The 26,541-nt window shown below is 47.0% G+C and overlaps 1 protein-coding gene across 1 annotated transcript in view; it reads right to left on the bottom strand.

The window, feature by feature from the left end:
* Positions 1-26,541, bottom strand: part of DNAH10 (dynein axonemal heavy chain 10) — a 117,180-nt gene that overhangs the window by 77,699 nt on the left and 12,940 nt on the right. The window contains 20 exon segments of the mRNA XM_087703474.1: positions 51-173; positions 278-511; positions 959-1,115; positions 1,706-1,917; positions 2,985-3,163; positions 5,102-5,204; positions 5,302-5,418; positions 6,682-6,840; positions 9,018-9,494; positions 10,309-10,465; positions 11,223-11,430; positions 12,403-12,567; positions 13,744-13,895; positions 14,439-14,611; positions 16,244-16,420; positions 18,102-18,278; positions 20,609-20,779; positions 22,730-22,924; positions 23,149-23,347; positions 24,480-24,670. Coding sequence (XP_087559600.1) covers positions 51-173; positions 278-511; positions 959-1,115; positions 1,706-1,917; positions 2,985-3,163; positions 5,102-5,204; positions 5,302-5,418; positions 6,682-6,840; positions 9,018-9,494; positions 10,309-10,465; positions 11,223-11,430; positions 12,403-12,567; positions 13,744-13,895; positions 14,439-14,611; positions 16,244-16,420; positions 18,102-18,278; positions 20,609-20,779; positions 22,730-22,924; positions 23,149-23,347; positions 24,480-24,670 — 3,726 coding nt within the window.

Raw genomic sequence — 26,541 nt, 5'->3', positions numbered from 1 at the left:
GGAGGGAGGGAGGGAGGGAGGGAGGGAGGGAGAGAGACTTAGTTACTTGCCCTTTTGAAGACTCTGTCTATGTTGTCAAATTTTTTGGCTTCCTCCGGCAGCTGGGATCTGATGTCTCCGCCGATGAAGATGCTTTCCAGATACATCCATTTTCGCTGAACGATCATCCAGATCTAGACAGATGAAACACAACATTGGCCAAGAGCAGGGAGGCTGGCGAAATGTAACCTGTCCTCCAAGAGGGACGCCTGTCCACCTGGAGCCACAGCCTCCCTACCTCAATCACTTCGCCGATCAAAGAGAGGGTTTTCTCCCAGTTGTGGACCGTGGCCAAAAAAGGTGCCACAAATCTGCTTCCAGAGATACTTTGAAGGTTGACGGCGTTGTCGTCCAGGATCTGAATGATCTCATCGACGGCTCCCAAAATGAAGCCCCGTTCCTGAGTCCCTTTGAAGTACCGCTGGACGGTAAATTTCATGTTCTCCCAAGTTTCAATGATTTCCTTCACTCCCTAGGAGAGAGAACAAGGACGTTCTAAGAACTTGCCTTGGCTGCTACTAAGGTAAAGGTTCCCCTCGCGCATAGATGCTAGCCGTTCCCGACTCTAGGGGGCGGTGCTCATCTCCGTTTCAAAGCCGAAGAGCCAGCACTGTCCGAAGACGTCTCCGTGGTCATGTGACTCAACGCCAAAGGTTCACGGAACACTGTTACCTTCCCGTCAAAGGTGGTTCCTATTTCTCTACCTGCATTTTTTAATGTGCTTTCGAACTGCTCGGTTGGCAGAAGCTGGGAAAAGTCACGGGAGCTCACTCCGTTACGCGGCGCTGGGGATTCGAACCGCCGACCTTTCTGATCGACGAGCTCAGCCTCTTAGCCACTGAGCCACCTTGGTTGTACCCTTGGTTGCTACTAGAGAGGACGGAAACACAGAGAGGGGTGTGGGAGAAGACCATCTGACCTTCTCGATGCTCAGCTCTTTGACGGCGGACCCCACAATCTCGTTGATCACATCGGTATATTTGTGCAGTTCCATGGCAAACATGTTCTCCAAGGTGAAGGTTTCGGTGGCCATGTCGAAAAAGGTATTGGTCCTGGTCATCAGCTCCTTCCAGTGTCTGAAAGAAGAGGAGGAGAGAAACCGACATAGGTTGCTTCACAGGTGGATTGAAGTAACCAAAGTGGTTTGTGTTTTACAGGCCTGGGGGCTAAAACATATGAAGAACAGTTGCAGGGATATTCTTCCAATATTTGAGGGGCTGCGACAACAAGAGAGGGTCAAACTACTTTCCAAAGCACCAGAGGACAAGATAACAAAAATGGACAGGTACTAGTGAAGGAGAGAAGCAACTTGGAACTAAGGAGAAACTTCCTGACAGTGAGGACAATCCACCAGCCGAACCAAGTCGTGGGTATTCCCATCACTGGAGGTTTTAAAGAAAAAACTGGACAGCCATCTGCCAAGAACGGCAGAGGGTCTTCTGCTTGGGCGGGGGGCTGCACTAGAGGACCTCCAAGGTCCCTTCCAACTCTGTTGTTTTGTTAAAGTGTTTGGTTTTCAAGAGAGAAGATGGGAGGAAAAATACACCCTGGTTTTATGGGTTTAACCCAGGCCGTGCTTCCCAAGCTGCACGTTGACTTAAAACGTCCACGCTTAGTGACGCCTTTCATAGTTACGAACAACCCCACGGATGGGGAGAAGCCGAACCTTTCTCGCAAAGCTTCATTCTTCAAATCCAGCAGCAGAGGAATGGCTTCCTTGAAAGATTTCATCTTTACTTCCAGGTGATAGGCCACCGGCATGCTACGGACTTGTTTCGGCAACTTTCGGAGGGTTTTGAGATACCCTTCAATTCCTTCCTGTAACACCTGGACGTTCAGGTTCACCCAGAGAGTCTGAGACCATTCCTCTTTGGCGGCCTAGAACCCGGAAAAGTGTCGTTAAGAACATCTTCACCTTGGCAAAGAGATCAGGAGAGAAGATCAAGAGATCAAGGACACCCGTCCTCCCGAATAAAGATTTCGTTGAGATCCAGAGGTGGGATTCAGCCGGTTCTGACCAGCTCTGGAGAACCGGTAGAAGAAATTTTGAGTAGTTTGGAGAACTGGCAAATACCACCTCTGGCTGGCTCCGCCCCCATCTATTTGCTGCCTCCTGAGTCCCCAGCCAATTGGCTGGGTCTTCTTCTATTGCCCTGCGCAGGAGAACGGAAGTAGAAAGCAGGTTAGTGGGGTGGGGAGTGGGGTGGAAGTGGAGATTTTGCAGTATCCTTGCCCTGGAGCGGGGTGGAAATTGAGATTTTACAGTATCCTTCCCCTGGAGTGGGGTGGAAATGGGGATTTTGCACTATCCTTCCCCTGCCACGCACACAGAACCGGTAGTAAAAATCTTTGAATCCCGCCACTGTTGAGATGAGTATTTATGAGTATTTATTAATACTTATAGGCCGCCCTTTTCCCTGAGGGGACTCAGGGCGGCTTACATAAAATGAAGGGAGGGGATATACAAACAATAGACACAAACAATACATAGAAGTAAAATAGTAAGCAACATTCATTCATCATTCGGGTGGGGACAATTTATCTTTGTCCCCAGGCCTGACGGGCTAGCCAGGTCTTAAGGGCTGTGCGGAAGGTCTGGACGGTGGTGAGGGTACGAATCTCCACGGGGAGATCGTTCCAAAGGGTCGGAGCTACTACTGAAAAGGCTCTCCTCCGTGTAGTTGCCAGTCGGCACTGACTGGCAGATGGAACTCGGAGGAGGCCTAATCTATGTGATCTAATTGGTCGCAGGGAGGTAATTGGCAGGATTCGTGCTGAAGAGCACGAATCTTCTACCTTCATCTGAATGAACAGCACAAGGATAATCCATGAGCAGCTGACCTCAATGGTTAACGCCCAAAACCTGAAATTGGGGTGAGGGCCAGAGGTCTGGGGGGTCCGTGACCCTGAACAGAAGCCTGACCGGTTTTTCGAAAACCGCCCACCTGCTGCAGTTTATAGATTTCGTAGATCTGCCTGAGGCCTTTCATTTCTTTCTGGATTTTGATCATGTCGGGGTACATGGTGATGGGCAGGTCGAAGAGCTTTTCGGCGTTGGCCAGTTCCTGACGATTCCTCTCGTGCTTCTCCAGTTCTCTTTCAAACACCACCATCAGCTCTAACCCTGCAGGGGGGGGGGGGCAAATAAATGCAGAAACCGGGTGAAGGATGGGAAACCTCAGGAAGAATTTGAAGAGGTGGAGGGGGGGGAGGGCAAGGGGAGTTCTTCTACAAGATCCACGGCTGGCCTTAATGGATGAAGAAGTCACCATGTTTTGGCGAGAATATCACCAAAGGGATAGCACGCCCCCAAATGAGAATCTCAAGACTCAAAACCTTTGGTCTACACCTCAGTGTTTCTGCCCTGTTTCCAGCTGCCTGGGTTCAAGAAGTAGCAGGTTCAGAATGGAATGGAATGGAATGGAATAGAATAGAATAGAACATTGGAATGAACATTGGAATAAGAATAAGAATAAGAATAGGAATAGGAATAGGAATAGAATGGAATGGAATAGAATAGAATGGAATGGAATAGAATAGAACATTGGAATGAACATTGGAATAAGAATAAGAATAGGAACAAAATGGAATGGAATGGAATAGAATAGAACATTGGAATGAACATTGGAATAAGAATAGGAATAGGAATAGGAATAGAATGGAATAGAATGGAATGGAACATTGGAATGAGCATTGGAATAAGAATAAGAATAGGAATGGAATGGAATGGAATAGAATAGAATGGAATGGAATAGAATAGAACATTGGAATGAACATTGGAATAAGAATAAGAATAGGAACAAAATGGAATGGAATGGAATAGAATAGAACATTGGAATGAACATTGGAATAAGAATAGGAATAGGAATAGAATGGAATAGAATGGAATGGAACATTGGAATGAGCATTGGAATAAGAATAAGAATAGGAATGGAATGGAATAGAATGGAATGGAATAGAATAGAACATTGGAATGAACATTGGAATAAGAATAAGAATAGGAACAAAATGGAATGGAATGGAATAGAATAGAACATTGGAATGAACATTGGAATAAGAATAAGAATAGGAACAAAATGGAATGGAATGGAATAGAATAGAACATTGGAATGAACATTGGAATAAGAATAGGAATAGGAATAGGAATAGAATGGAATAGAATGGAATGGAACATTGGAATGAGCATTGGAATAAGAATAAGAATAGGAATGGAATGGAATAGAATAGAATGGAATGGAATAGAATAGAACATTGGAATGAACATTGGAATAAGAATAGGAATAGGAATAGGAACAGAATGGAATGGAATAGAATAGAACATTGGAATGAACATTGGAATAAGAATAAGAATAGGAATAGGAATAGAATAGAATGGAATAGAATGGAACATTGGAATGAGCATTGGAATAAGAATAAGAATAGGAATGGAATGGAATAGAATAGAATAACAGAGTTGGGAGGGACCTTGGAGGTCTTCTAGTCCAACCCCCTGCTTAGGCAGGAAACCCTACAACCCTTCAGACAAATGGCTATCCAACATCTTCTTAAAAACTTCCAGTGTTGAAGCATTCACAACTTCTGGAGGCAATTTGTTCCACTGATTAATTGTTCTCACTATCAGGAAATTTCTCCTCAGTTCTAAGTTGCTTCTCTCCTTGATGAGTTTCCATCTGTTCTTGTCCTGCCCTCAGGTGCTTTGGGGAACAGCTTGACTCCCTCTTCTTTGTGGCAACCCCTGAGAAATCGGAAGACTGCTATCCTGTCTCCCCTAGTCCTTCTCTTCATCAAACTAGAGATACTCAGTTCCTGCATCCGTTCTTCCTAGTATGGCTTAAATTCAGGGGCCACTCAGCGAGGCAGAAGAAAAGAGATCCCAGCTTTCTCCAGCAGGACATCACCTCCAGGGATGGAAGAGAACTCTCCTCGCTCCTCTAGCCCTCCCACCTTCTCTCAATCCACCCAGTTCCTGCTAAAGAAGGAGCAACAAAGCCCCCATCTACCTCGGTGTCTCTGCCCTGCTTTCCCGCTACCTAGGGTCCAGAAGCAGAAGCGTCTTCCTTACCCCTATCAAGATTTTCACCCACAGAACCGGGGCCCTCGGTAACGAACCGCTGGTAGAAGTCGTCGATCTCCTTGCTGTAATTTCCAATCTGCTCCCTTGTGATCTAGAGGGGGGGGGCATCATAATAATCCCAGTTAGAAGGCCATTCCGGCTTCCGAACGCTCTTCTCCTTCATTCCGGAATGCGATTCACGCCAATACCTCCGTAAAAGTCTTTTTGATGCTGCCCAGGTTGTGATCGACTCCGGACGCCTCAGTATAAAGAGTTTCCCACATCAGCTTTATCTTATCCACCAAGCTTTTTTCTTCTTCTGATATCTGGAGAGGAGGAACGAGAAGATTTCCTTTCTTTTTTTTGTAGATGTTTTATTTGCAGGGTGTTTTTTTTAACAACCAAATTTTTTTTGTGGACAGCGTAACGATCTGGTTAACGCATTTTCCACACAGTGCTCACGGTAATAATACCATTGCATATACAGAATTTATATCTCCCAGCTTCTAAGCTTAATGTGCTCATTGTACTTGTAATATATTCTTTTATGTACTTATTAACTCCTAACATTTTAATATTATGGACGTCACTCAGTGTTCCACCACATTTTCGATCTCAGCTTCCTATAAACACCAATAAAACCAGTTATCAATAAGATCTAATCAGTCCCAAGATGATATCTACAAGTCCCCTGGATTTACAGTCCTTAAAAGCCATATTTTCCATTATATTTTTCCATCCTTTTAATCATAATAATCCCTTTAGATTATACCTAGTCCTGGTCTTCCATCTCCTAAATCTTAATATATCTAGTATATTCATAAGAATTTCTATTATATATCTATATATGTGCTACTTGTCAGGTCTTCAAACCATCTTTTATTTTTGGACCTCAGGCCTGCCACGCTTTCTATTATTCTATTATGCATTTTCTATTGTGGGTAAATGGGAGCGGGGATTGTATGGAGTTAGATGATATGTAGCCATAACGACATTCTTTCTAGAAAGGCAAGGCCATCCTTTGTCTCTGCACCTGGGCGGAATTGGATGGGTGGAAGCTGCCAACGTGGCAGTGGAAAATTGGACCATGTAATGGACTTATGGGTGTGGGGGCTGGATCTTGACCCTTTCAACTGGGCAGGGAAACCTGGAAGCTTTCTTTTAATAAATTGGATTTTTGAGGAATTTTTTGCCTTGGACTCTTGATTTACTTTTGGATGCTATTTGGAACCCTGACATTAACCCAAATCTGACACTACTATTTTCCCAATTTAAACTTTCTACTTATTTCTATTGGCTTTCAATGTTGTTACTATATTGCAAAATATCATATCTCTATCCATCATATCTCAGCCTTTTTTAGAATTTCACTGTTTATCGATTGAGAAGGTTTCCTTAGAAGGCTCAGAGATTTAAGCTGTTTAGAGAGAAAATGTGTGGCTGAGGACAGTCTGGGGAGCTTCCCTTAAAAGCTTCCCTAGAGAGCTCTTAAGAGGTCACCCAACCCCACCGATATTTACCCCCCTCCATGCTGGACCCTCAGTCTGGTAGGTATCTCGGCATCTTTGACACCACGCAGTGAAACTTACAACAATATTGTACATGGCCAAGGTCCGGTATCTCTCTTGAATATCCAAATACTTGAGTTCCACTTCTAGAGATATCTGTTTGATCTCGGCTATGGTGCCCAGGACGAATTTGAGATCTTCCAAAGTACTGGGGGTAGTCTTCAGATGGTGCGACAATCTCTGGAAAGCATATTCGTTTGCTCATTAAGTCACACAAACATTGCAAAGAACCATTTGGCTAAAAACTACATGTCCCATCAGCATGTTTTTAGTTTTGGTGATGGATAGTGAGAAATTGAAGTATTGGTCTTCAAGATCTTGGAGTAGAAGACTATAGGATGATGTCCTACATGCCTTGAAAATCGCCTTGGACCAGGTGGGGGTCAACACTAATCCGTGCCTAGAGCGGGGGGGGGGGTGTCCAACTTTAGCCATTTAAATGCTTCTGGACTTCAACTCCCAGAATTCCCCAACCATTCTGGGAGTTGAAGTCCACAGGTCTCAAATTCACCAAGGTTGGACACCCCAGGCTTAGATCTTGGACTCAAAAGATATGTTTGATCTTTTTCTCCAAACATTCCTCTGTCCTCTCCAGGGAGTTCTGGGAATTGAATTCTGGGAATTGAAGTCCACAGGTTGTCAACTCGCAAAGCATCCCTGGCCTGCTCTCGAGTTGCCATAGGCAAGGGGGAATGGGAAAACGGCGAAGCCAAAAACAAAAGCACATTCCTGACATATCTCTCTCAAGGCTGTCTCCCAGGGTTGCCCGCAGCCGCCGGAGGGAAGTGATCTCTACAACCTGTGAAAGTGCTCCATTGGCAAATGTGACTGATGATGACACACCCGGGGGGGGGGGAGAGGGGGGGAAACAGGGTCAGAGCTGGGACATAAATTTCGGGGGGGGGGGTCAGAGCTGGGTATGTGGCGACACGTTGCTCCTAATAAATAACTGGGTTTATTTTGAAGCTCGGCTTGAGGCTCATGATTTAATCAGGGCATCCGGTTGGAACCCTGACGCAGGTCTTAAAATCACCAAGGTTGGATAGCCCTGGCCGAGACCTTGGGACTCAAAAGATAAGGTATGTTTGATCTTTTCTCCATCCGTTCCCTCTGTCCTCCCCAGGTATGGTAGGACCAAGGTGAGCACCCACAGCTGGAGAAACCTACCTATTGGCGGTCAAGACCTGGCTGTTTTGAAAGAGATACCACCTCAAATGTTAAGAGCCAGGAGAGACTACGCTTTTTTGGTCGAAGAACTCAGAAATCGTCAGATACAGTATAGATGGATGCACCATTTGGCATCATATTTACATTTGATAAGCAAAGGTACCGCCTCAACTCTGTATGGAAAGCCCGAGATTTTTATTATAATATATTGAAGGCCGGATACCCTGCACCATCTGGACAGATGGATTCGGAAACAGAATTAGTTAAAGACTGTATGATAAAATGGGCTCAAAATATTGAAGAACCAATAATGTTGGATACATGGGAAAGAATCTGGGTAAGAAATGTGAAATTTACACAAGCTCAAAATCTGAGAGAAAATTTTTACAAGATGTTCTATAGATGGCATTTAGATCCTAAAAAGTTGGCTTCTATGTATCCGAATGTACAGCCTAAATGTTGGAGGTGTGGTTCTCTCGATGCTACATATTATCATATATGGTGGACTTGCCAAAAGGTTAAGGCATTCTGGATAAAAATATGGTGGGTCATGCAAAATATTTTTAAAAGAAGGATAAAGTTTATTCCTCAGTTATTCTTACTAGGTATATGTACTGACTTTACAGTGGTAGAGACTAATTTGATTCTGCACCTAATAACTGCAGCAAGACTGTTGGTGGCGCAATATTGGAAGAAGGAAGACTTGCCTACAATCCAAGAATGGACATTGAAAGTGACAAACTTAGCCGAGATGGCTAAAATATCGGCATATCTTAAAGATCATTCAAATGAGAGATATAAACGAGACTGGAAAAAATGGATTGACTATATACAAAATAAATACGGGACCAAGAAATTCCAGTTAGCCTATGCTTAAGATCAGAAATGATTTAAACTGTTTAAAGTTAGTTCAGTAAGAAGAAGCTAAGGTCAATGTAGAATGTCATTAATTTCTTTATTTCTTTTTTCTCAATAGATTTTAGACTGTGTTAGTTAAAAATCCATACCGTGTACGGGTTCTGGGAAGTTGGGGGGGGGGAGGAGGAGGGGGGTTGGGGGGGGAGGGAGGGAGGGGCACACCAAAAAAAATTGTACTTCAATGTCTTAATGATTGACAAATGATGAAATATTTGTGTGTGTGTGTGTTTTTTTAAAGAAATAAAATAAATATTTGATTAGGAGAAACCTACCTCGATGTTTTCTTGGAGACTGTAGAGCACCTCCTTGGCTGACTCGTTGAGTAGCTTCCCAAGGGAAGTGATCCACCCTCTGGCGTTCTCCTGGACCGTGAAGGCCAACGGGGACAGCAGCAGGCGGATGCACTGCTCATCTTTGACCATGGGCTGCTGCATGACCTCCTGGGCCACCTTCATGTAGAACTGCAGCTTCTCGTCGAAAACCACGCACGGCGGCTTCTTGGCCGCAAACTTCTCCATGACGATGGCCTTGTCCAGCTTCCAGAGGGGACGATACCGCTTCCAACGGTTTAGGTATTTGGTGAGGGAAGCCAGGAGTTTGTGCATGTTCTGCGTGATCAGGATGGCCTGCTCGATGATCGTCGGGTTCTGGGAGATGTCGCTGAAGAAGCTGAAGATGACTGGCTCGTCGTCCCCCGTTTGCTGGGGTGGGCACTCGATGCAACTGCCATGCAACCAGCGAAGAAAAAGCTGCATGGGGGGCAAAGGAACATTCTCCGGCTAAGCTCAAGCTCAGCTTTGCAGGAAGGGGAAGAGGTTTAGTTCTCGCGTAACCAATTGTTAGCAAATTTGCCAGTTTGGGGGGTTGGGGGAAGGGGGACAGGTGAAAACTGAAAGTCCAGCTAAGTAGAAGAGGCCAAGTCGGTCTATAAATTGGACCTAGTCTTGAAACACCATTTCAGGCTTCAACCGGCAGACAGGACTAGAATCCAAGACCTCCACGTAAATATTCACTGAAGAAAAGTTAGAAAGACCTAAGGAATGAAATCTAATAGTGCTCAGCTCCCTCTTTTCAGCAGGAGGCTCAGCTTCCATGGTTTTGCAATCATTCCATTTGCCAGAAGGAAAGGATAGCCAGTGACTTAAAGCCAGCCATCAACAGCCAGCTATTCAGATTGTTGGACAAGCAGGGACAAAAACAACCAGCTATTCAGATTGTTGGACGAGCAGGACAAAAAAAAAAGCCAGCTATTAAGATTGTCGGAAGAGCAGGGACAAAAACAGCCAGCTACTAAGATTATTGGACGAGCAGGGACAAAAACAGCCAGCTACTAAGATTATTGGACGAGCAGGGACAAAAACAGCCAGCTATTAAGGTTCTTGGACGAGCAGGGACAAAAACAGCTAGCTATTAAACAGCTAGCTATTAAAATTGTTGGATGAACAGGGATTTCTCTCTCTGTTAGAACCAGCCTCTAACAGGGGAGACGGCTGGAGGCCTAGTAGGGTCTGATGTCCACATGAACCTCCCGCAAAGAGACCGAGGGGTGTGTGTGTGTCTTACCTTGGTGGTTTCCACACAGTCTCGAATGCAGTGGACACTCATCTTCTCAATTTCCCCCATGTTCGGCTGGAGGATGATCTCGGGGGCAGACAGAATGGTCTCCGCTTGGAAGATCGGAGTGTCCCCTACCACGGCAGCGTTGAAGGACTGCAAATTCCTTCAAAGACAGGGAAACAGTCAGAGGGAACAAACCACCAGTGACCGAAGAAAAATGAGAGGGATGGGCAGACTTAATTTACTCCAAGACTATCAAATATTTAAGGAGGCGAGGACCGGGCAGCAGAAGCAAAGGATAGGCAGTGACTTAAAGCCAGCCATCAACAGCCAGCTATTCAGATTGTTGGACAAGCAGGGACAAAAAGCCAGCTACTAAGATTGTTGGACGAGCAGGGGCAAAAACAGCCAGCTACTAAGATTATTGGACAAGCAGGGACAAAAACAGCCAGCTATTAAGGTTCTTGGACAAGCAGGGACAAAAACAGCTAGCTATTCAGATTGTTGGACAAGCAGGGACAAAAACAGCCAGCTACTAAGATTGTTGGACAAGCAGGACAAAAAAAAGCCAGCTATTAAGATTGTTGGACGAGTAGGGGCAAAAACAGCCAGGGAAGTGATTGAAGCCTGGGAAATGGGCCCCTGGTCAGTCAACAGGAATGTTGATTTACCACCAGCATATCAAGTACTTAGAAAGTGAGGACTGGGTAGCACAAGCAAACCACTTAAAAGCCAGCACATCCCAATCAACATCTAAAAAGCCACACGCAACAGTCACTATAAATACCACACACAGAACAGCCCACACTCTGCTAGAGAGAAGTTCCCTGAGGATGGGATCCAGCACGAGTCGGAAAACTCAGAAGGTGAAACCTCCGGTCCCGGTGTGGCCCACCCTGGACTGGATCCTGCACACTTACTTCAGAACCAAGTTGGTCAGGCTTTGATAGATTTTTTTCTCCCAGTAGGCATAGTACGGCACGAGCCGCGAGGCTTTCCCGGTGTTGGTGTTCACCACCAGGCCTTCCATCTTGGTCAGCAGGGGCCCCACCGAGGTGTACTTGCGGACCAAGTGCTCCATGTCCCTGGCTCGTTCGCGCTTGATAAACTCAAAGTAATCCTTCACACCTGTCCGGGTGAGGAGACCAAAGGAAAGTCGAGGTGGGGACGGCCTAACGAAAGGCGTTGAACAACAATTCACGAGAAAGGTTTGCAAAGCGCCCTTTGGAAAGCTTCCCACAACCGCCACAGTTCATGCTTCAGGTGTTCTCGAGGAATATTTCATACAATCCAGCCTTTGAGATTCTTTGACGTGTAACTGGTGGCTTAGTGAAAACTGACTACCCTGCCTCCCCCCCCCCCCCCCCCGGCAGGGATTTTCAGCCTGGTTTTGAAGTTCCCTGCAGTCACGTAACCACGTTTAAGGTGCTCCGGAACTGGCCTGCATGGATGGCCACATGAAGCATTCCGTGGTCAAGCGACGGCATTTTAAGATATTTTTGCACATAGCGAACAACTGCTTAGCCATCACAGCGTTCGTTGAACGACGGCTGTAAAAGGCCGTAAAATAAGGTGAGTCGCATGGACAATCTGCTTTAGTTAGTTAGTTAGTTAGTTAGTTAGTTAGTTTTTTAATGACCCCGTAATCCCTTGCATTGGGGTAGAGTCGGGGCAACTGAATGGAGCTGAGTGTTTATTGGCCGGATGCCTTTCCCTGTCGCCACTGCGGAGTTATATTTGGCAGATATATATTCTCATTGTGCCCAGAGAGAGAAATAGATGCCTTTATCTAGGATCGAACCCACAGCCTCTTGACTGTGAGGCGAGAGCTCCGCCTCTAGGCCACTGCACACGCCGCTAATGGATGACTCGCTTTACGACGGTCACGATTTACAACTACCTGTTCGTTCATCTCCCCCTGGTTCAACTCAACTGGGGGCCACACAGTTCAGAAGGGCACAGTTTTGTGAAACGGTTCATATTTAGGCCGTTCAGTTTCCCCACCACCACGGTGGTTACAACCACCTCTGACCTCACAGGGAAATATGGCTCCACCTGGCTAGGAAATGAGCAAAACGAACAAAAGAATTAGCCACGTACCTGGGAGATGACCGTCTCCTTTCGAAGGAGGGTTTTTGAACAGGTTGGCTGACTCGATCAATAAAAGTTTATTATTGATGTCCTCGGCATTCTTGTGGATCTGATGCACGAGGGATTCGAACTTCCCAATGGCCTGGGTGCACCGTATAATATAGTCACCAATCCCTGGGAAATAGAAAGTCGCATGGTCAAGTCTCCACACCGTACACAGGCGCGTGCGGGCTGGAGTGTTATCTCCGGGTGACAACTAACAACTAAGTGGATAGGAGAGTCAAAAGGGACCTTGGAGGTCTTCCAGTCCAACCCCTGCTCAAGCCGACTAGTGTTTTAGATTTTAGCAGAGCTGACTTCCACAAACTAAGAAAGAGATTAAGAAGGATTCCATGGGTGGATATGGAAAAGGAAAGGAAAAAATAATTCAAGTCTCTTTGAAAACTCTGAAAAATGAAATTGTCAGCGTTCTGATAGATGCCCTATAGCAATAGCAATAGCAGTTAGACTTATATACCGCTTCATAGGGCTTTCAGCCCTCTCTAAGCGGTTTACAGAGTCAGCATATTGCCCCCAACAACAATCCGGGTCCTCATTTTACCCAACTTCGGAAGGATGGAAGGCTGAGTCAACCCTGAGCCGGTGAGATTTGAACTGCCGAAATAGCAGTCAGCTGACGTAGCCTGCAGTGCTGCATTTAACCACTGCGCCACCTCGGCTCTAATTAAATCATGAGCCTCCAGCTTTGACCCCATTTAATTTACAGCCCAATTATGAACTCTGTTTTCCCCTCCCACCCCAGGGTATGTCATAAATCACATTCTCCAACAGAGCACTTTCGTGGGCAGTAGAGATCACTCCCCCCCTCCAACTGCAATGGGAAACCTGGGATATAGCCTTGAGAGAGACAAGTCCGGAATGTGCACCTGTCTTTTGCTGACGTTTCATCGGTTTCCCATCCCCATTTCCCTATGGCAACTCGAGAGCAGGCTGGGGATGCTTTGCGAGTTGATAGAAACAACAAAGGACGAAGTAAAAAAATAATACAACAAGGAACAAAAGGAGACGGTACTGACTCAGCCTTCCATCATTCTGAGATTGTTGGGGGCAACGCGCTGACTCTACAAAGTCCTTAGAGAGGGCTGGAAAACCCATGTGAAGCGGTGTATAAGCCTAAGTGTGATGGCTACATGATACCCGCATGGTTGGGAAAGGAGGAAGAGATTTCCTGCTAGGGAGTTCGTAGGACATTCGCGTGAGTGAAAACAGAGACAATTGAAAGTCAAGTTTTCGGTACATTTGAACGGAAGATCCTCCCCTTCCCTGGGCTTACTCGCCGAAGCAGATTACCTAAAGAGTTCCAGTTGAGCCTTTTGTAACCGGATCGGAAAACCCGCCACAGATCTTGCATGTGCTCATCCAGAAGCTGCATCTCGGCTTCGTTCAAGGTCGCCACTAATTTGTGGTAGTGGTCCAGCATCTGCTTGATGCTATCTGTGTAGCTGAGACACCAAAATGGTTGATCAAATGGTTTGAAGAGAACAGCAGACCTGCCCCTCACCCCCCGTAATGAGGCCAAGCCCCCCCACCCCCACCCCCACCCCTCCGAGCCCTCCATCCTTTGTTGTAATATAGTTCCTTGTGTAGGTGTGTGTGCTCCATGGCCTAGTTCATACTGGGGCTTGCAGAGTCACGCTGAATCACACAGGAGACAACTGGCTCCGAGAAAGCCATAACATCCTGATAGTGAATAACATAACATCCTGAGATGTGCCCTACCAATGACGCCCAGGATTTGACCATATATAGAAAGAACTTTCCTGAGCAGTAGATTAGAAATTGTACTGTTACAGGCTGTTTTTAAGCACATGCTGATTGCTCCTCCTGCCTTTGTCCTGTCTCAATAAAAGGGGCTCTCAGACCCCAATCTGGGTCGCTCCATCCCGAGAAAATTTGTCTCCTGTCTTTTCTCAACATTGGCCTCATGGACGAACCACGGGAACATCACATTTGGTAGCAGAGGATGGTTACTTCACAATCCTTACCGCAGAAATTTGTCTTCCTGCAAAGCCACATTCCTCGCGATTTCAGGCACAGGGAAGCCCAGATGCTCCATGTACTTGGTTTCGTTGATAATCTCCCGAAGGACGGGTGAAAAGTTGACCACGAAACGTGTCCCCTTCTCGCTGGTGCTTTCCACCTCGTCCGAACGTACACTCTGCGAGGGAGGAGATCGACCATCGCCGGGGTTAAGACCGGCCGGTTAAAATGACACCCAGGAGAAGAGACGGAATCCGCGCGAGGAAACGGATGGCGTCTCCTTTCAACCGGAAGAGAGCTGGAAGGGACCTTGGAGGTCTTCCAGTCCAACCCCCTGCTCAAGCAGGAGACCCTATGCCCGTGATGATGAGCCTATGGCAGGCGTGCCAGAGGTGGCATACAGAGCCCTCTCTGTGGACACACGCGCCATTGTCAGCTGCTCTTCTGGTTTAAAAAAACAAGCCATGTTTTGGGGCTGTTTTGTGAGCCATTTTTGGGGTGTTTTACCTCCACCAGACCGATTAGATCGCACAGACTAGGCCTCCTCCGAATTCCATCCGCCGGCCAGTGTCGACTGGCGACTACCCGGAGGAGAGCCTTCTCTGTGGCTGCTCTGACCCTCTGGAACGAACTCCCCGTGGAGATTCGCACCCTCACCACCCTCCAGGCCTTCCGCAAAGCCCTTAAAACCTGGCTGTTCCGACAGGCCTGGAGCTAAAGAACTGTTGCCCCCCTCCTCGAATGATATGATTGTTGCGCTTTTTAATTATGTATTGTTTTGTGTTGTTGTCAACGGTCTGTATCCCCCTTCCTTTGCTTGAGTTGTGAGCCGCCCTGAGTCCCTTCAGGGAAAAGGGTGGCATACAAATGAAATAAAACTCTAAACAAACTCTGTTTTCAGGCTGAAAAACGGCCCCAAAACAGTCTGAAAACAGCCCCAAAATGCCCTGAAACACACCCAAAAAACAGGCATGCGCGCACCAGCCAGCTTGTCCTCGGGTCAACGGTCTGTATCCCCCTTCCTTTGCTTGAGTTGTGAGCCGCCCTGAGTCCCTTCAGGGAAAAGGGCGGCATACAAATGAAATAAAACTCTAAACAAACTCTGTTTTCAGGCTGAAAAACGGCTCGAAAATGGCCCCAAAACAGTCTGAAAACAGCCCCAAAATGCCCTGAAACACACCCAAAAAACAGGCATGCGCGCACCAGCCAGCTTGTCCTCAAGTCTCCGGTGCTTCAGCGCATGCACATGTTCAAGCTATTGTATTATTGTAGCAGAAAGATTTTCTCTTTACATACAATAAGTCCTTGGTGAACAGAATCCTGGGTCAATTTGTTTACCTAATAATGCTTTTTCAGTTCTTAAGTTTCTACCTCTTATTATCCAACCATTGAGAAAACATGTCCCAAATTCAAAGATATTCTGTGTCTTTTTTTTTTCTTTTATCTTCCGTGTTAGTCTATCCATTTCTGCACAAATATTTTTTTTAATTGTATCTTCTTCTGTAGGTGGCCTCCTCGTTTTCCCAGTGTTGTACAAACGCACTTCTTGCCGCTGTCAAAACGTGTCATGTTAAATATACATTCCCTTTATCATATTTTTTTTCTGGTATTATGCCTAATTAAAAAAAAAATAGTTCTGGCTTATAATCTATACGGCGCCTTAGCATTTTTTTCTAACCACATATACACTTTCATCCAAAAGCAAAAAAAAAAAAAAAAAATTAGGTCTACGTGACGTTGATGGAAGTGATATCTCTCCCTCCCTGGGGGGCGCACAAGAGAGTTGATCTCCAGGAAGAATTCTACTGACCGGTTCGAGAGCATCTGGACTTGACTGAATGACCACTCCAGTTGCATGAACTTTAGCCAGGAGAGTCTTCTTCAACAGGACGGGAAGTCTTTCTTCAGTGATGTTCCTCCACTGATTGTACTTCATGTCTTCGTATTCTTTCATCCTCTTCGCCACCTCGAGGTATTTTTGCTTCACCTGAAACAGACACGAATAAACTAGAGCAGGTGGAGCAGAGGTGGGCTCCTACCGGTTCGCACCGGTTCGGTAGAACCGGTTCGTCAAATCTACCGAACCGGTTAGGAGAGGTTCCACCAGCGGACCCAGAAAGCAGGCCACACACCTACAGAAGAGGTTCCAAAAATTTTTGAAACCCACCACTGACACACACACACACACACACACACAGACTCACACAGAGAGAGAAAGAGAAAGAAAGGAAGAAATAAAGAAAGAAAGAAAAAAAGAAAGAAAAGTGAGAGAGAGATGAAAGAAAAAAAGGAAAAAGGGACAGAGAGACAAAAGGAAGGAGAGAGAGAGACTGTGTGTGTGTGTGTGTGTTTGAGAGAGAGAGAGAGAGAGAGAGAGAGAGAGAGAGAGGGAGAGAGAGAGAGAGAGAGAGAGAGAGAGAGAGAGAGAGAGAGAGAGAGAACTCATGGCCGGCAAGCCACTCCCACCAGGTCACATGGCCGGCAAGCCACTCCCACAAAGGAGGCCACACCCACAGAGTAGGTTTGAAATTTTTTTGAAACCCACCACTGGCAGGGGGTGTCAAACTCGATTTCACTGAGGGCTGAATCAAGGTTGTGTTTGACCACTGGGGTGGGGGTGGGGGCAGGAGGCATGGCCAGCTCGATGTCACTCGGGTCAGGAGCACCTGTGCTAAGCCAGGACTTCCCTGAGACCCTCCCTCCCTCGTTATAACCTTCCTTCCTTCCTTCTCCTTTCTTCTTCCTTCCCCATTTTCCTTCTTTTCCCTTCCTTGTTCTCTTCCCAGCTTTCCTTTTTTCCCTTTCCCTTTCCCTTCCTCCTTTATTGCCCCTTCTCGCATGCTCAAATGGAGCTCGGGCTCCGTTTTTGCTGGCAGAGGCACCGTGGGCTGGTCCTTTGCTGTTTTCAGGCCAGACGGAAGCACCCTGCGGGCAAGAATTCGGCCCGTGGGCCTCGAGTTTGACACCCCTGAACTAGAGGGATCTTTCCCAAGTTCTTGCCTCTTTCCCCATTAATATTTGGGTGTGTGAAAGGCCGTTCGGGGCACCCCCAAAATGGGGATGGAGCGGTTGCAGGTGTCCAGACTAAAAGTCCACATAGCCTGCTCTTCCATCCCAAAGAAACAGATGTTTTTTAAAAAATTGCTCTACCTTCAAGGTCGAGGCCAAACCTTAGGAGTGGTCCGTCCACTCAAGGGCAAAACCCAAATACTTATTATTTATAACTTGCAGGTAGTGCTAGACTTACAATTTACTCACTTAGTGACCCATTCAAAGTGGCACTGCAAAATGGGACTTATGACTGGTCCTCGCACTTACGAACTGCAGCAACATCCTCCATTGGCCACCGGATCAAAATTGGGGCGCAATTGCAACAGCCACGTATTTACGACGGTTGAGGTAACGTGATCGCCCTTAAACTTTCCCAGCCGGCTTCCGGCAAGCAAAGTCCAAGAGGGAAGCCAGATTTGCTTAATGACCGCTCGATTCTCTTAACAACGGCAGTGATTTGGTTACCAACCACGGAGTGGGGGGGGGAAGTGTGTCCGAAAATCAGGGAGCCTCCCTTAGCCAACGGCCTTAATTTAGTCATGGAAACTCTGGTTCCCCAACTCTGGGGTGGTTAAGTTGAGGACGTAAGCCGGGTAGCAACAGGATTTCAGGCTCACCTCCTTTCCGCGCTCACTCGCCAGCAGTTCTTCCACTTCCTGGAACCGAATGATGGTGTGCTTGATGCGGTAGAAGAGGGAGCGTGCCCAGTAAATGGCCCCAGCCATCGGAGGGTGGTTCTTGCACAACGGAGGGCTGGTGAGGTTGTTGACGAAAATGCCGTTCACAATCTCAAGCTGTTGGGGAAGAGCACAAGGGAGAGAAGCTACACGAGCAGTGATGGGATTCAGCCGGTTCGAAACCGATCCGGGAGAACCGGTTGGTAACTTTCTAAGCAGCTGGGAGAACCGGTTGTTGGAAGAAATCTCCTTTTGGTTTTCCCCACTTTCCAGGGCTAATCCTGTAAGGAAGGCAGGAAGGAAACATTCTGGTGTTGTTTCTAGCCTCATCTTTGTTGCCCTACTTACAGAAACTGCCTCTCCGGTTAACCCTTATTCCAATGATGGCTAAGCTTTTTTTTTTTTTAAGTTTTTATATTTTTCCTTTCAAATTCGTTCTTAAATGTACATTCTTATAATTGCTGTTTAACATTTGTCAAGAGCCGAGGTGGCGCAGTGGTTAGGGTGCAGTACTGCAGGCCACTTCAGCTGACTGTTATCTGCAGTTCGGCGGTTCAAATCTCACCGGCTCAAGGTTGACTCAGCCTTCCATCCTTCCGAGGTGGGTGAAATGAGGACCCAGACTGTGGGGGTGATATGCTGACTCTGTAAACCGCTTAGAGAGGGCTGAAAGCCCTATGAAGCGGTATATAAGTCTAACTGCTATTGCTATTGCTATTCATATCGTTTTTCCGCCTGTATGTTTACATTTTCATACTTTATTTCCTCTCCCCCTGATTTAATAATGTGTCGTCTGAATTATTATTTTTTTGTCCTTTGTTCCTTTCTCTTTCTATTTGTATCTTTTTTCAAGCCAATCATAAAATCTCCCGCATGTCCTGTAGGACACTGATTCCTCTTTGTCCTTTATTCTCAATGCCAACCTATTCATTTCTGCACAATCTAATACCTTCTTTATTATCTCTCCTCCTGATGGGATTTTGTCTGCTTTCCAATTTTGTGCAAATACAATTCTAGCTGCCGCTATTATTTTTGCAATCAGATACGAAACTTCTTTCGTATATTTCCCTGGTAGAATACCCAATAAGAATATCTCTGGCTTAAATTCTATGGGCTGATGTATCGTTTTCTCCAGTGGTGGGTTTCAAAAAAATTTCGAACCTACTCTGTAGGTGTGGCCTCCTTTGTGGGAGTGGCTTGCCGGCCATGTGACCTGGTGGGAGTGGCTTGCCGGCCATGTGTTTTCTTTCTTTCCTCTCCCTCCCTCTCTCTCTTTCCTTCATTCCTTTTGTCTCTCTGTCCCTTTTTCCTTTTTTTTATCTCTCTCTCACTTTTTCTTTCTTTTTTTCTTTTTTTCTTTATTTCTTTCTTCCTTTCTTTGTCTTTCTCTCTCTGTGTGAGTGTGTCTGTGTGTGTGTGTGTCAGTGGTGGGTTTCAAAATTTTTTGGAGCCTCTTCTGTAGGTGTGGCCTGCTTTCCGGGTCCACTGGTGGAACCTCTTCTAACCGGTTCGGTAGATTTGATGAACCGGTTCTACCGAACTGGCAGGAACCCAGCTCTGATTTTCTCTAACCATGACTGCATTTTAACCCAACAGCTTTTTGCGTCTCTACGTGCCCACCACATATGATAATATGTTCCTGGTAATTAGTGGCATTTCCAACGTTTAGCTGATTTATCGCATGCTGAAAGTGCGTGCAACAAGGCGACAGTGTGCACCTACATGCATGTACACATAATGAAATGCACATGACACCCATCGTGAGCCCGGCTCCCTGTGCATGCGCACGTGACTCCCTGTGGTCCCCCCGCGCCCTGCACATGCGACCCCACTGTGCTAATTTTGGCCCTAGTAGGCATCCCTGCAGCCTCCTGGGACCAAAAATGGGTGGAGGGAGGGAGTGATGCCCCCGCACTCTCCCTTCCCCCCACGCATGCACGTGTGGCCTTCACTCCTCCCGCACATGCACATGCCTCTCCCGCATGCCCCCTTCTCCCTGCGCATGCACAGCAGAGACTCGAAAACCAGTTAGCTGGCAGGAGGCACGCACACATGCGCGGTGGAGCCGAGCTGGGGCGATGGCTTGTGTGCCCGCAGAGAGGGCTCCGTGTGCCACCTGCGTCACGCATGTCATATGTTTGCCATCATGGTCTTATTCCATTGGAACAGTTAAGGCAAAGCGCCCATCGACCTGAGTGCCGTTGAGTTGGCCACGCCCACCCGGTCACATGACCACGACGCTCCGCCCACCCAGCTGGTCATCAGGGGAGGGAACCGGTTGTTCAATTATTTGAATCCCACCACTGGCTACGCCGTCAGCATGTTATCCTTTGACTCTGACGGCCCCAGGCCGATTCTGCTGCCACAACCCCGACAATGGGTGGTTCTGCAGAGTTCATTCACGGGAGGGGGGGGGGGAGAGAGAGAGAGACCACACACGGAATCACCTCCTTGCAATACTGCGCCAGGATATCGTTGAATTTCATCATCATCTGCTTGTTGATGGCCTCCCGGGAACGGATGTGCTTGAACTTCAACAGCATGTCGAAGGCCGCTTCTGCGGAACGGAGGGTCTTGAAGGACTCGTCGATGAAGTTCTTGGCTTCTTTCTCAATGTCCTGGAAGCCAAGTAGGGTAGAATTCAGAGGAACAGAAATAAGGCAGATAAAGAGAGGGGGGGGAGGAAGGAGAGGGAGGAGGAGAGGGAGGAGGAGAGGCAGGAAGAGGAGGAGAAATAAGAATAAGGAGGAAAGAGGAAGAGGAGGAAATGAAGGAGAAGGAGGAGCAGAAGGAGAAGAAGAAACAAGAATAAGAACAAGAGGAGGAAAAGGAGAAGGAGGAAGAGGAGGAAGGAGGAGAGGGAGGAGGAGGAAGAGAAGAAGTAAGAATAAGAAGAGGATGAAGAGGAGGAAATGAAGGAGAAGGAGGAGCAGAAGGAGAAGAAGAAATAAGAATAAGAACAAGAGGAGGAGGAAAAGGAGAAGGAGGAGGAGGAGGAAGGAGGAGGAGAGGGAGGAGGAGGAAGAAAAGAAGGAGAAGTAAGAATAAGAAGAGGAGGAAGAGGAGGAAAGGGAGAAGTTGGAGCAGAAGGAGAAGAAGAAACAAGAATAAGAACAAGAGAAGGAGAAGGAGAAGGAGGAAGAGGAGGAAGGAGGAGAGGGAGGAGGAGGAAGAGAAGAAGTAAGAATAAGAAGAGGATGAAGAGGAGGAAATGAAGGAGAAGGAGGAGCAGAAGGAGAAGAAGAAACAAGAATAAGAACAAGAGGAGGAAAAGGAGAAGGAGGAAGAGGAGGGAGGAGGAGGAGGAAGAGAAGAGAAGTAAGAATAAGAAGAGGATGAAGAGGAGGAAATGAAGGAGAAGGAGGAGCAGAAGGAGAAGAAGAAACAAGAATAAGAACAAGAGGAAGAGGAAAAGGAGGAGGAGGAGGAAGGAGGAGGAGAGGGAGGAGGAGGAAGAAAAGAAGGAGAAGTAAGAATAAGAAGAGGAGGAAGAGGAGGAAAGGGAGAAGTTGGAGCAGAAGGAGAAGAAGAAACAAGAATAAGAACAAGAGAAGGAGAAGGAGAAGGAGAAGGAGGAAGAGGAGGAAGGAGGAGAGGGAGGAGGAGGAAGAGAAGAGAAGAAGTAAGAATAAGAGAGGATGAAGAGGAGGAAATGAAGGAGAAGGAGGAGCAGAAGGAGAAGAAGAAACAAGAATAATAACAAGAGGAGGAGGAAAAGGAGAAGGAGGAGGAAGGAGGAGGAGAGGGAGGAGGAGGAAGAAAAGAAGGAGAAGTAAGAATAAGAAGAGGAGGAAGAGGAGGAAAGGAAGGAGGAGGAGCAGAAGGAGAAGAAATAACAATAAGAACGAGAATAAGAGGAGGAGAGGGATTAGGAGAAGAAATAAGAAGAGGAGGAAGAGGAGGAAAGGAAGGAGGAGGAGCAGAAGGAGAAGAAGAAATAAGAATAAGAACAAGAGGAGGAGGAAAAAGGAGGAGGAGGAGGAGGAGGAAGGAGGAGGAGAGGGAAGAGGAGAAAGAAAAGAAGGAGAAGTAAGAATAAGAAGAGGAGGAAGAGGAGGAAAGGAAGGAGGAGGAGCAGAAGGAGAAGAAATAACAATAAGAACGAGAATAAGATGAGGAGAGGGATTAGGAGAAGAAATAAGAATAAGAAGAGGAGGAAGAGGAGGAAAGGGAGGAGTTGGAGCAGAAGGAGAAGAAGAAATAAGAATAAGAACAAGAGGAGGAGGAAAAGGAGGAGGAGGAGGAGGAAGGAGGAGGAGAGGGAAGAGGAGAAAGAAAAGAAGGAGAAGTAAGAATAAGAAGAGGAGGAAGAGGAGGAAAGGAAGGAGGAGGAGCAGAAGGAGAAGAAATAACAATAAGAACGAGAATAAGATGAGGAGAGGGATTAGAGAAGAAATAAGAATAAGAAGAGGAGGAAGAGAGGAGGAAAGGAAGGAGGAGGAGCAGAAGGAGAAGAAATAACAATAAGGACGAGAATAAGAGGAGGAGGAGAGGGATTAGGAGAGAAATAAGAATAAGAGGAGGAGGAGGAGGAGGAGGAGGAGCAAAACAATACTTCTGCTACTTACAACAACCTCCAGCTTGAACTCCTCCATCACCGCCTTCCACTGGTTTACAGATCTGAGGTTGAACGGGTCAAAGGTCAGAACTTCCATCGGGCTGACCAGGCCGTCTACTCGGTACAAGACTTCGTCGATGCGCTTGGGATCTCCCGTCACAGCTTTCAGCTCAGGCCCAAAGATGTTGTAAAATTCCTCCATGACCTGTTGAGTAAAAAGAGCAGGGGTGGTAGAGGAATCTTGGGCCTTTGGCTCAGGAATTGTGGGAGTTGAAGTCCACAGGTCACAAAAGGGCCATGGATGGAGGGGTGCGTTTGTGTGTGTGTGTTTGTGTGTGAGAGAGAGAGATTTTCAGGGATCCCCTTTGGGGAAATTTATTTGCTTATGCAATTTTTTTTTTCTCCCGACATCTTTGCACCTGTTATTACCTGCAACACGTTGTAGAGATCCTGGCAGATAAAAGCCATGTAGTCCGTCTTCTCAAAGAGCCGCTTCCGGTCGAATTCCCACCGAGCGTCTCTTCCCGACGCTTCGATTTTGGCCCGGATGTCGAAATACGATTCCTTCCAGATTTCAAGAGTTCGCCTAGCTTCCACCATCTTGATTTTGGCCGACTGCCTGTCTTCTCTGGAGTCCCATCAAAGAACAGAGGGGGAAGAAAGGGGGGAAAAAAACAACAACCATATTTGGTGCAGAAAAAAAGAGAAGAGAATCCAATATCCTGGGTTGGTTTGAATGTTCGGGAGCTAAAATGTTTCATCCTAGATTAAAACACTTAAATGCTGGGGACAGACATTTAAGAGAGGCCAGGTTGACTTAATAACCAGGTGATTCGCCTAAAGAACTGCAGAGATTTACTTAACAACCATGGCCATAAAATGGGGGGAATGACTCAATTAACAATTGTTTTGCTGAGGGATTAAAATTCTGGTCCCAATTGTTGGTGTAAGTCGGCAACCTTAAACACTCAAAGAGCCACAAAGGTCCTAACCGGAAGCCCCCTGTTCAATTCTGGTGCTGAATAGAAGTCCAGTTTCCCCCCACCATAGAGTCTCCTCCTAGCATGGCATCCTGTTTCCTCTGCTGACCAGAAGTCCAGTTTCCCCCCACCATAGAGTCTCCTCATAGCATGGCATCATTTTTCCTCTGCTGACCAGAAGTCCAGTTTCCCCCCACCATAGAGTCTCCTCATAGCATGGCATCCTTTTTCCTCTGCTGACCAGAAGTCCAGTTTCCCCCCACCATAGAGTCTCCTCCTAGCATGGCATCCTTTTTCCTCTGCTGACCAGAAGTCCAGTTCCCCCCACCATAGAGTCTCCTCCTAGCATGGCATCCTTTTTCCTCTGCTGACCAGAACTCCAGTTTCCCCCCACCATAGAGTCTCCTCCTAGCATGGCATCCTTTTTCCTCTGCTGACCAGAAGTCCAGTTTCCCACCACCATTGAGTCTCCTCCTAGCATGGCGTCCTTTTTCCTCTGCTGACCAGAAGTCCAGTTTCCCCCCACCATAGTGTCTCCTCCTAGCATGGCGTCCTTTTTCCTCTACCTGTCCTAACCGAAAGCCCTATCAATTGTGGAGCCGACTAATGACAGGGAGCCACAGCAGAGGGACGAAAGAGCCACATGCGGCTCCAGAACCACAGGTTGCTGCTCCCTCATGTAACTCAATGACTGCTTGTATTGCATCCACACAAGTTTTGGGCAATCAAGAGTCTTATCCTGAGAACCAAGCCAAGAAGGAGAAGGATCTGTCCCTTTACTTGAACAAAGTCCGCAGGTCCACGACTTTGCAGACCCTCGCCGAGATCTCCCAGGCGATCCGTTCCATGAGAGGGATCATCCGCTCGTCCTTGTTGTAATGCCGCGAAATGATCCAGACCATCCGCAAAGCGTTCATCAGGGAAGGGATGGTATCCAAGACCACGTTGAACCCAGTGCCATGGGTTAAATTCTGCCCGGGAAGCGGAGGGGGGAGGAGGGGGAAAGCCCATATTACAATTCACATCGCACCAGTGGTGGGTTTCAAAAAAATTTCGAACCTACTCTGTGGGTGTGGCCTCCTTTGTGGGGGTGGCTTGCCAGCCATGTGACCTGGTGGGAGTGGCTTGCCGACCATGTGTTTTCTTTGTCTCTCTCTCTTTCCTTCCTTTTGTCTCTCTGTCCTTTTTTTCTTTCATCTCTCTCTCTCTCTTTTTTTCTTTATTTCTTTCTTCCTTTCTTTCTCTTTATCTCTGTGTGTGAGTCTGTGTGTGAGTGTGTGTGTGTGTGTGTGTGTGTGTGTGTGTGTGTGTGTGTGTGTCAGTGGTGGGTTTCAAATTTTTTTGGAACCTCTTCTGTAGATGTGGCCTGCTTTCCGGGTCCACTGGTGGAACCTCTTCTAACCAGTTCGGTAGATTTGACGAACCGGTTCTACTGAACTGGTGCGAACTGGCAGGAACCCACCTCTGCATCGCACCCAGGGCAGACCAAGGGAGAAAGGAAAAAGAAGGGTATGGGGTCAGGGAGGGGGGTGTCACCTAGAACCCCCAAACGTTCACGGCTTGCCAAGCTTTTCAGATAACACGCTCTAGATGGCAAACCTATGGCACATGTGCCCAGAGGTGGCAGACGGAGCCCTCTCTGTGGGCACGTGCGCAGTCCCCAGCTGCTCTTCTGGTTTCTGGCGCGCACATCTGTTTTCCGGGCTGTTTTCAGGCCCAGTGATACTGCCATTCATTTGGGAGGAGGGGGGCCTTGGAGTCAATTTATTGGCAACTGATATTTTACAACTGGTTTCCTGGCGCCGAAAGGCTTGAGATTCCCATCACCTTTTGGGGGAATGTTTATGATGGCCGTGAGGGATGTTTTTACTTTAATGTCTAACGGAAGGTAGCCATGGGAATGTATGTTTATTCGGCTCTCAGGGCAGTTGATAAAGGAAGCATCTTCACACGTGTGTATTTGGCTAGAATCTGCATTCTAACAAAGAGGAGGGGGGTCACTATTACTTTAAGTCTACTTGCACTGCCTAAAGGGATTCAGATGTTGCTTTGCCTTTAAAGGCTTCCATTCTTCTTAATTAAAGGTTCCTTTTGAAATACTCCATTTCAAGAGTCTCCACTTTCTTAAGTTAGGAGAGGAACCCTTACAAGGTCCTTTTCCAGGCCGTTTTTAGACCATTTTTGAGCCATTTTTTGAGCTGTTTTTCTGGCCATTTATTTATTTATTTATTTATTATTAAAATTTATATGCCGCCCAATCCCGAAGGACTCTGGGCGGCTTACAAAAGAAGGAAGAGAAAAAAAATATAAGAAAAAAAAAAAGAAAAAGACAGATTTAAAATCACAACGCATGCATTCGTTCTAATCGGGGCTGGACCTCAACAATGAGGTCAACAGCCCCAGGCCTGCCGGAACAGCCAGGTTTTAACAGCTTTCCTGAAGGCCATGAGGGTGGGTAAGGTCCGGATCTCTGGGGGTAGCTCATTCCAAAGGGCCGGAGCAGCCACAGAGAAGGCTCTCCTCCGGGGGTCCGCCAGCCGACATTGTCTGGCTGAGGGCATCTGAAGGAGGCCCAATCTGTAAGATCTTACCAGCCGCTGGGAGGTGTGTGGCAGTAGGCGGTCTCGCAGGTACGCTGGCCCTAAGCCATGTAGGACTTTAAAGGTAATAACCAACACCTTGAATTGCGACCGAGACCAATTGGAAGCCAGTGCAGCTCGCCCGAGAACAGCCTGAAAATGGCCCAAAAACAAGCGCGCGCACTGGCCAGCTGGTTTTCGGGTTTCCAGCACGCGCGCGCACGGACGCACATTCTGGGTGCTGAAAAGGTTCACCATCATCA

This window comes from Thamnophis sirtalis, unplaced genomic scaffold (assembly GCF_051295495.1).
Source record: "Thamnophis sirtalis isolate CommonGarterSnake01/CBP01778 unplaced genomic scaffold, rThaSir2_p1.2 scaffold_2, whole genome shotgun sequence".
Classification (NCBI taxonomy): Eukaryota; Metazoa; Chordata; class Lepidosauria; order Squamata; family Natricidae; genus Thamnophis; species Thamnophis sirtalis.
Note: the sequence above shows the minus strand (reverse complement) of the source record. Positions and strands in the feature narration are given on the sequence as shown.